The sequence below is a fragment of the Sinocyclocheilus grahami genome, unplaced genomic scaffold (assembly GCF_001515645.1).
Source record: "Sinocyclocheilus grahami isolate Dianchi unplaced genomic scaffold, SAMN03320097.WGS_v1.1 scaffold525.1, whole genome shotgun sequence".
Taxonomy (NCBI): domain Eukaryota; kingdom Metazoa; phylum Chordata; class Actinopteri; order Cypriniformes; family Cyprinidae; genus Sinocyclocheilus; species Sinocyclocheilus grahami.
The window spans coordinates 536,484-547,554 of NW_015505704.1; the positions used below are offsets into that span (position 1 = coordinate 536,484).

Sequence of the window (11,071 nt, forward strand, 5' to 3'; positions counted from 1 at the left end):
GCTGAGGCCGGGATAGAGTGAGCTGAGGCGGCGGGAGTCGAGAACGGCGCGCCCGGCGGATCCTACGAATGAACGGCAACCACATGTGACGGACCCCGGGCTGGACTCCGCTTTGTCCACGGTGAAGGTTTGTGTATTTCCTCAGCGACCAGCACAGATCAGCTCTAGGCATGACGAAGTGGATATCGTCCTCTTTTGGAAGACCAAACAAAGTAGTTTCGCTTTCACAACGAAGCACACAGTGTACATGGCTGCAGCGTCAACAATACTACAGCGAGAATAAAAGTTACGCCTTCTTTCTTTGCGTGAACATTTGGGCGGCGTTATGCAAATCTTCCCACATAGTGAGGTAGATATGTGGGGGCGTGTTAGAACGAGTCGTTTTAGGTAGGTGTGGCTGACTCTGAACTTTGATAAAGAATATCTCTTTGGATTTGAGACTTTAGTCTTTGCAACTTTACAGATCTTCTTTATGCACCAAGAGCTTGTACCACTCCAAAGAGAAAGGAAAAATTTAAATCGCATCATATGACCCCTTTAATGTTGTTCTTTATAACTGACTTCATAATTTTATACATTTAAGATATTAAATAAGAAAACAATTATTTTAAATTGTAATAATATTATTTTGCAATGTTTCTGTTTTTTCTGTATTTCTCATCAAATAAATTCAGCTTTGGTGAACATGTTAATATTTTTAAAGAACTCTCATAATAATAACAAACCCAAACTTTTGAATGGTAGTGTATGAAAAATAGTACTTATCATATTGATATGACATGGTTACATGTCCATAAATAGATACATTTAAAAAAAATTAAAGAGTGTAATTCAGCCACAGTACAAACTGGACCATTATAGGACCACAGAGAAATAAAATGGGACATTTTCAAATAACATACTGCTTTTCTTTCACTGACAAATTTCTGGGATGGGAATTTGAAGGAGCCAAGATAATTTTCTATGTCCCATTTTACTGATCAAAAACATCAACAGAACATCAACGGATCTAAAAAAAAAATCTTATACAAAAAGACAAAGGCTTAATACAAGTTAATAATCAGCAGTATTGTTCCTACTATCTCAGGTATGTTTCTCTGGTGGTATAAGACACACAGCAATATACTGACTGCCAATATCAGCAGCAATAAATACACAAGCAACTAAAACCGAGAGATCAGTCTACTTTCACTTTTTTCCGGTTTTGGACTGCAGCCAATGCTGTTTTTAGCAACACTGACAGAAATACGCACTTTCCAAAAGCATTGGGAACAGGAGGAAGGTCCTTTTTTCGGTTCCTCTATTCTGAAGATCGGTGTTTGGATTAGATCTGACAGCATTTGAGCAGGTAGAGCAGACTCACTCTGAGGGGGAAAGGAGAGAGAGATGGATGTGTGCTTGGTGTATTCTTATGCAAGAGAACAACACCTTATTAAGTGTCTTCAAGCACATAGCCCAGGGGTTTAAAGTAGGGATGTGCTGATAAAAATTTTTAGGAGGCCAAGCACAACTACCAATACTTCATTTTTGGTACTTGTTAATATGATACATGTAATTCAGTACTGCTGATTCAAGTACAGTTCAATGCTGTTACAGTTACTGTTTCCATGTTATTCGTTTCCCATATGCTACCCATATGCTATTTTCTTCTGATTAAAATGATTGAACTCCCTTTCATTTGAATAATGAGCATGTCTGCATTGAGCAAGCCGACAGCACTCAAGAACACACACAGATTTCTGCTCACACAACAGGAGCCTGTCGCAGATATATCGGTATCGGCGTGGCGTATATGCCACCGATAAGGCACCGATTTGAACATTTTTTTTTTTTACAGAACATAAAACGCAGATAAAGTGCTTGTAAATGGTGTAATTACATAGTTTGCGCTCCATTGTTTGCTACTGGTGTTCTGTAGCCTATGAAATGCTTTAAAGCTTAAGTGTATGGAATACCTTTGAAAATTTTAACGCCCATATCTCCGTAACGATGAGGTGGATTTGCACCAAATTTGGGGGATCCCTTCAGCTCGAGGAGTCATCACGAACACTGAATCGAGTGTATGCCTCGAAGCCCCCTTTCAAATGAGACCACTCCCGCATTGATAGCCCCTGGGGTCCGGGAGTTATGTGTGGTCAAAGTCGCAGTCGGGCGCCGACCGATCTGACCGATCGAGGGTGGCATTCGAGAGGGCTCCTCGAGCTGAAGGGATCCCCCAAATTTGGTGGAGATCCGCCACCACGTTCGCGAGATAGTGACACCAGCCAACCCTTTCACTTCAGTGTTCAGGCAGCAGCATTCATGCGGTGTCTTCACGACTCAGAGTCAAGTGCGGTCTTAACGGTAAGATGCTAACTAATTTGTGCAGTGGTGGCTTGAGTCTGTAGAATGGTGATTTAACACTACGTTGTCACCTAGTTGGTGAGACGCAATGCTATTAAGTAGTGGTTCTTAATCCTGGTCCTCGCGACCCACCGCTCATCAAATTTTGTATGTTTCTCTCACCACTTCAGAGGTTTGTTCTATTCGACCGTAAGTGCCCTGCGAAGTGGACATCACGGGATATTCTGCCATGATTCCAGTTCGAAGGGAAAGTACAAATTACATTCAAAGGGCATTAAAGTGCGCGAGACGTGAATTTAAATCATATTTATTAACAGAGGTATATTATGTCACACTACGCATATAATGTTCCGAAGTGAAATAAACTTAAATGGAATAAAGTTGAATGGAATTGAATTGAAAAAGTTAAATAAACATTAATGTGTCCTTGCTGAAAAAAAAAAGTATTAACTTCTTTCTTATATATATATATATATATATATATATATAAACTTTTGAATGGTAGTATATCAATTTAATACAAACATTTAAAACTTTTGAGAAAACCAGAGTTCCTGAAATATTATCATTACAAAGAGTAGACAGTTGTATTACAAAGTTGTAAATTCTTTGCGCTTTATGTATTTGTTACGGCCCAAAAAATAACACTTGATTAAGGAACATTTTAATCAATAATTCTATTGACAAGATTAACACTGGTAGTCAAAGTGATTCTGTTTAAGACAGACTGACCGGAAACACTGTGCGAGTTGCATGTAACTCTCAGGTTAAGTAGGTGCCTTAACAAGGATCCGTTTTTCATTTCTTCTTCCTCTTTGTATCTGGTTGAGGCTGTGCTCTCAGTGCCCTTAAAACACAGCAGAGCTGGAGCTGTGTGGGATATGAATCACAGCTCGAATGCAACAGCAGCCACTTTCACATGTTTACAATGCACCAGACCTGACCACTCATGAGAGAATCTACCCACACACTCCATTCAGCAGTGAATGCCATCTAACTTTGTAATGGACAGCATTGAATATATACTAGTAACTGAGCAGATGAGAAATCCTGAGTGGAAATATCAATGTGTCCTGGCCATTATGAACACAAAGAGACAACATCTGAGGAATGAGGGCAGCTAATGTGACTAGCTGGGCATGTGAAGAGGACCAGGATGCTTTCTCTGTGGCTAGTCATCCCAACCACATTTCCATTTACAACTACATAAATGTGCATGCAAAGAGATAAAACTTGGCCATACTGAAAGCCCTTTCAGTTTGTTCAGAATTCAGATCTGCATTTTTCAGCTACTGGCATCTGACTGACCACTGAAAATCCCATAACCAACACTAAGTCTTTCTGAGAAATCTATTTCATTACACCAGCCAGGCATACAGGAGGGTGTGGGAGTACTGCACGGAAATGTCTCCAAACCAGGATGCTTTCTGCTCTCTTTAGACAATGCGAAACAGACTAGTATCTGTGTGGTTTACAGAAAGAGGGCACAAAGCAAGTTTGAGGACCTCTGCAAAAATCCTGAGATAAAATAACTGTTTCAATATTTTTTTTAATTGGCACACATCGAGTCCCTCTTTAACTATTTTTTGTTTATTTTAACATAGAAATGCTATATAAAATTTGGGTTTTTAAATTACCATCAAGGCAATAGATACAGGAATAGATGTAATCCATCAAAATAGAGATACAAATAACATGAACACAACTGTTATCACCCAATATTAGAGATTTAAATTAATTAACCAATATCAGATATTTAGTTGGCTGAATATTTAACTGAGTTATTACTTCAATAATTCTAGACTAGTTCAATTTAGCATTAATTTAAATGGATTGCAATATCTTATGGCACCCGTTTAACCTTTTAAGTGGTTTTTAACTAATGCCACACACACAACTAATGTGTGTGTGTTCAGGCATAAAAAAGGCACAGTTCAGCAAAAAAAAAAAAATCTGTAATTTATTTAGCCTAACGTCATTCCAAACCTGCATGACTTTCTTTGATTTGTGAAACATAAAATAAATTTTGAGAAATGCCTCAGTGTTTTTTCCCCTCTTTGGAATTCAATAGTCATCAAAACTGTCTAGTTACCACGATTCTTCAAAATATCCACAGAAAGCATAATCATAAAGTCATAAATTATGACATAAAAACACTTGAATGTCATGGTTCATCCAAAAATTTAACTTGACATATACACACATATATATTTAAAAGGCTAATATCAGTACTTTACTGGTTATCAGCTATACCATTAAAATAATTATTGCCGTATCTGCATCTGTAAGAATTTTCAATAGGTGCATCCTTTTTTAAAGTCATCAGAAATAAAATGATTCAGTTCTGGAACCACTACCCCATACTAAAAATAAACTACTATGGAATCTCAGAAGATGATTAATCACAGTATGTTTACAAGCACAAAATGTTCAAGAATTGCCCATTTTCTAAGTTTTGCTAAATACCAACAGCAGAGTGCCGAGAACAATATGCTAAGGGCCCCTCTGACCTTACTATACCTGTCAGCGCACTCTCTCTCATGCACATTATCGCACACACATACTATCAGGAGATTCACACTTCCTAACTCCTGACCCAACTGGAAACACATCCTGCTTGACCTCAGCATCACCTCACAGCTTGTCCCGACAACAGTTTGTACACTGCCTCAGTCACATGACACAAAACTGCAGTCTGTTAAAAATGCAGAACATGCATTAAAGCTAAAATGGTTTGTCAGTACATAGCACTCCAACAAAACCAGGACATTTGGCTAAGGTAGAGTAAATTGGCATCATGAATCTTCCTTACTAAGCTTTCACTATACTAGAAAGGAAAAGAAGGTGTAGAGACATGAGCAGAGCACCACTAAATAGTTACTGCATCAATTAAACTCCAGTATACTACTGAAAGAGCATTGCTGACCTAATGTCACAGATTTGGCATGTGTTGAGGAGATGCCACGGGAGGAGCTTGATGCCCTCAATATGAGGCTACATGAGAACGGCCGAACAGTTGGGATGAACCAGATCAGAAAAGCAGAGCCAGCCACACAGCTGAGTGATTAGAAAACAAGAGCACTCTAGGACTTGGCAGACTTCTAAGAGAAACAAGACGGGCTTTTCTGAGACTGTGTGCGTTTGAGCAAGAGAGCTCGTATGGATCACAGTTTCCCAAATTACCCAAAGAACATTTACATTTATTTTGTATTTGCTCTTAATTATGTCCAATCAGAGCATTCCAGTGCTGATTTAGTCTAACACCAATGGGACTTTCAGAAAAAAACAGCTTTCTGTGCGCAACATGGTAACAAGCAAAGCTTAATGCTTTGGCTTATTTTGGGATCATTTTCATAGGTGGTTAAAGTCATAATGAAACAGAAGTAGCAACAAATCTTTTGTTCTGTATTATCGGATTATCTAAATGGATTATTAAAAAAAAAATAATAATAATAATAATAAAATAGGGCCGGGACTTGATTCTATCCATTAGTTGTTGATTGGATTTTGACATGTAGACGGTGCACTAAAAATTAATGCAATGTTGCAGCAGACTGTGGAAGGGCAGGGTTTAAGTGGACTATATTAGTGGAGAAGCTCTGCAAATGTGACCTGAGAGAAGTTTGAGTTATGACATTCTAATTAAACATCACAGGGTTCAAAAAAGAAAAGAAAAAAGGAAACATATGTACAGATGAATTGTTCACAACAAAATCTATAAGAATCTAAAACATGAACTCAATACTAACATTTTGCTTACTAAACTGTATAAAAGCAATACCAAACTCGCCATTGTGCTGATGGTCTGAATATCAGCATGACTGTAAAGATCTGCAGTTGAATCACATCAGCACTCCTGTTATTAAATGTATTTCGAATTTATTAAATCTATTAAATTCCTTTCCTTTTTATCTTTATTTTATCATACGTTTCTAAATGATGGATTATTCATTTTATCATTTCATTTGATCATTTTAAAACACGACAAATTTCCATTGTATGAACATGTGCAAACTAAACCTACCTTTAGGGATAGTTATGTCATATTTCCAGACAAATGATTATTTTGGGAAATAAGTGACCAGTATGCAAACCCTTGAATTTAGAGATTTGCAGCAAACAACACTGTCAAATACTGCAACGTACGCATGGCTACGCACTTGACATCTATCACAGAAATGAACTTTTCGCACATATTTCGATCACTATGGGAAATATCTAACGTCAATCCAGGCATTTGTGAGACGTGGGACAAAACAGGTCCAGCCAGGGTAACTGCTATTAGCTTTAACAAATAAAAATAATTTCAATTTTAAATGTCATGAGGGATTAATAATAGAACGTATTTAACACAATTATCACCAATTTAATTTTCTCATTATTATACCAAATCTGTGTTTCTTAATGTCCTCTCACTACATCTAAAACAGTGTGTCCACAGAGAAGGGTTCAATCATTCATATGCAATAAAATGGATAAAAATGTTTTTTTAATGATGAAAAAGAGCTTGTTTTATCAAAAGCAACACTTAATAATATCTCCTATCAAAGCAAGGTTGTTTTTTTTAATGAAACATACATGTTTCATAAGATTTTAAAGTTGCGTCCCCACTTTTTGTCAACACCGTCTGACATTCAATAAAATGTAATTAAATCAGGGAATATCAGGGGCAGCTGTCACTCTAAAGGACCCCCTTCCACAGTTCACCTCAGCAGAGTACATCAGTGTCAGACAGGCTCTGCTAAGTTTTAGTTTTAGAATATTTGAAATCCTAATGTTAATATTTCCTTTGTCACAGCCGTGACATGTCAACACCATCTTCCAATTTCTGAGGAAATTCTTTGAAATATTTAGATAATTGTATTCTCCTGAAGCAGGCGCCATTAGCATCTAGCAGCAACAGAAACAAATAAAATGGCTACTACATGAACTCCATTGATTTTGTGAAAGAAATGCCAAATTTGTCAACACCGTCAGATGTCACCACCATAAGATCTTGTGTTCCAATGATATATCAAAATACTTCAATGTGACTCTTGAATAAAAGCTTTATAAACAATAACATACTCAGTTTGTTTTAATACAGTAATTGACTGAATCAATGTATGAGATAGTTAAAATTACTACAAATTCAGGTTTTCGTCACCTCCGTCAGTTGAATATTTTGATAATATTTCATTATGATATTTTATATTTGTATTGGAATTATTGGTCACATGTGAAGGTGTAATCTGTCTGCTAACACGAGAATGTGTTTTGAAATGTTAAAAACATCTTGAATGCTGTTAAAGATAAAGTTGAAATTATATTACACAGTCCAAGCTAAAAAAAAAAAAAAAGCACATTTGGTTAAAAAAAAGAGAAAAGTTGGGAGGTTGTATCAAAGCAGCTCTGTACATAAGATACATAAAGTACAAGGTTTTATTTTTTTCAATTTTGCACCCTGTTTTGTCCCACTTCTCAAGAATGACAAAATTGGCTGCAAATCCGAGTGCAATTCACGTTGAAGGAAAATGATAGAAATCACCAAGGGCATTAAACTCTCAAATAACACACTGTCTCTGGCATTATCACACCAGCATGACTGTCAACGAGTAGCAGTGCTCGACAACAAAAGCTGCAAGACTCGGCCAACAGCGAAGAATCGTCGTGTTTTATAGCGCAAGGATAAATGAAATACCACGCTTAGTAGTGTATTGAAATCTACAGTCATGTAACAATATGCCAAGAAACCGAAATATGTTCCGAAGAGCTTAATTTGGCAACAAACGGGATTGAAAACGAAAGGTGACAACATGACCCGAGACAAGCAGGCCAACAATCAGCTAACGCTCAGTTCGCTAAAGTGTCACATTAAGCAGCCCGAGCCAGACTTACAACAGACTTACCGACTAATTTGACGGCTGGGTGTGAAGTACTGAATTCAGTCGCGATTGGTATGGGTGGGTTTTACAGTTTAGCTCTCGTTTCAGTCCTCCAAAGGTCCTAGCTGCGAATGAACGAGATAAAAAGCCCTCCGTCGTGAGATTTTCTCCTCCCTTTAGCAACAGCCACAGCGCACAGCTGTCATCAAACGGGGACGCACGCCATGCGCATGCGCACTTCAACCCTACCTAGACCATTTACATACTATTCGCTACAAATAAGAATATACAAAGTTATACAAAAACCTATATATATATATGATGGAAGGACCTGCGTAGACCTACAGCGTATGGAACTTTTTGAATGTGTTTTTGTTTTGTATTTACTATTTGTTTACTGTATTTACGATTACTGTGTTCTTTCATCATTATATTTAACATTATATTTCACATTTAAGGATTAATCAAGTTCATTTCATTTTTGAACACTTGAAATTGGCAGAATCATTGTAGATATGAAATTGATTTTACCAGCAGGTGTCGCTACCAGCATATGTCTGATTGAATAATCCTATGCTCTCTTTTATGGAATGCTTTTATGGAAAATAGAGTTGTATTTTCAGTTTTGGTTTGTAAATCTTTCAGATATGACTGCCTTTCTGATGATGTTACAATAATAATATTATATTTGCATTCTTAAATATTGCAGAGGGATGTAGCCTACATGTGGCAAAAGATACGTCAAGGAAAAGGAAAACATTAGATCGATGTTTTATTATGCAGTGATCTGAATATGTATGACAGTATATATGGCTTTTGTTCTAGTTCTGTTGTTTTTGATTTTCTTGAGTGTGTTTTTGTTTTGTATTAAACCACTGTCTTAAACCTGTTGTGTGGGTTCACAGAGACTGTTCTCTCTAGGCAATGCTTAATTATTAGATTATAAATTATTAATTTATTAAATTGTCCTGTGATTTAATCTGATATAGGGATTTTCTAGGGAAACTGCTGATAGTTACATTTAAATAGAAGCTTTGTACTTGAAATGCATCATTAAAAAAAAACCGACATGCATGCAATGAACACGTTATAAGTTCTAAGTTCTATTATAAGCAGAACTGTAAGCAAATGTATACAAATTAATTACAATATAAATTAATGCAATCTGAATTAATTGACAATTTTTATTAAATCATCTTTTTGATTCAACCTCTAAAATCAAAAACACAATAACCAAAATACAAAATAACATATTACCAATTACATTTGCAATCTTATTACAAATTGCACATGCATTACTGTGCATTTGATTAATACAGTTGGACAGAACAAATTAAAATACATAGTATCCTGAAAGATATATTTTTATTTAGTGATATTTATATTTCTATATTTATATTTATTCAATAACAAAAATCATTTTGTGCAATGCAATTGTGAAATTATAGCACCTCGGTGATAAAACTATAAACAGATTGAGAAGTTAACTTGTAGTTCATCCTGTATATTTTGTCATTATACATACTATTCACCTTGATGTATCTTTTTTTTCTGAGAGTACTTTAGTAGGATTTTTCTTGGAGGTCTTAGTTTCATGGACAAACAACACAAAATAGCACAGAAGAGAACACTTCTGCTCCTCAGCTCTCTTTGCAGCTGTTCATATTGAACAATCTTATCTTGCGATCTCTATCGTTGATTCTGAAAGTTGGTTCCTCCCCTGATGGCATTCTAAAGATCTTTTCCAATGAACAATAGTGTATGCTTGGATGGCAGACCTCACTATCATGTTGGCTTACCAATGCGAGTCCTGCTTTGCAAAGCCTTCTTGCCTTTCTGTGCAGGAGGTAGAGCAGGAGGCAACGGCCCAGGAGGATGAACTGTCGCCTCGTCTCTCCTCAGCAACATCTGAGCGCCTTTGCTGGTGGCGGTCTCAGCCCCCCAGCCCCCCAGCGGCTCTGAATTGGAGCGAGGCCCCAGGGACAGAGGTAGGCAAGTTTTAGGGGTGATAGTGGTCATTGTGCGGTTGAGCACTCGTCTTCTAGATGTTCCCAGAGGAGGCATGCTGGGAGGTCTATGCTTCTTGGTCTCCATGGATTCGACTGTGTTTTTTCTTGGAAGTGCAGAGGGAGTTGTGCGAGCCAGCGCTTGTATTCTCATTAAGTTAGTTAGGCGGGTCTCCAGGCCACAGAGTGCCTGGTCTGTGTAGCTTTGCATATCACGGCGAAGCTGAGCAATCTCCTCTCTCAAATCTTTCTTTAATGACTCCAAGTTCAACAATATATCCTCCAGCAAGGCTACACATATCTCTTCTCCTCTTTCCTTACTATTTTCTGCGTTTTCTTTTATCTGCTCTTCTACAGTCTCTTTCTGGGCAGCCTGATCCACTGTGTTCTCCTCAGATGAGCTGAACTCAACTGTGGGTGCAGGTTCTTCTTGTTCTTTCTTGCTCTTTAGTTCCCTGGTGATTTGGTTTACAACATCCAGTATGCCCATGCTCTGACCATCCAAACCGGCCTGTGCCCTGATCTGACTCCTCACCAAAGAGAAGACTGAATGGACTCTAGCCTGCTTTTCTTTTTCTGTAACTGCCTCAGCTGTTTCATTCTTCTCCTCCATTTCTTCATGAACATCATGTTCCTCAGCTTCAGCCTGCTTGTTTATTTCCTCCTTCTCTTTGTCATCTCTGTTTCTCCTCTTTTGCAACCACTTCTCCAGGATGGCTGGGTTTTCTTCTGTCTGCTCATTCATGGTGCTCGACTCCATTTTCTTTACTTTTCTTCGCTCCTCATGCTTGTTTTATACTCTTTTTATAGCTCAACTCATGGCTTATTATCTCATTGTTTCTTCGTTCTCCTCTGATC

General features: G+C 37.5%; 1 protein-coding gene across 1 annotated transcript in view; it reads right to left on the reverse strand.

The window, feature by feature from the left end:
• Positions 1 to 10,958, reverse strand: part of LOC107555093 (GTPase-activating protein and VPS9 domain-containing protein 1-like) — a 46,950-nt gene extending 35,992 nt beyond the window's left edge. Inside the window, exon 1 of the mRNA XM_016237786.1 lies at positions 10,007 to 10,958. Coding sequence (XP_016093272.1) covers positions 10,007 to 10,958 — 952 coding nt within the window. The remainder of the gene's footprint in view (positions 1 to 10,006) is intronic.
• Positions 10,959 to 11,071: the final 113 nt, after the last annotated feature.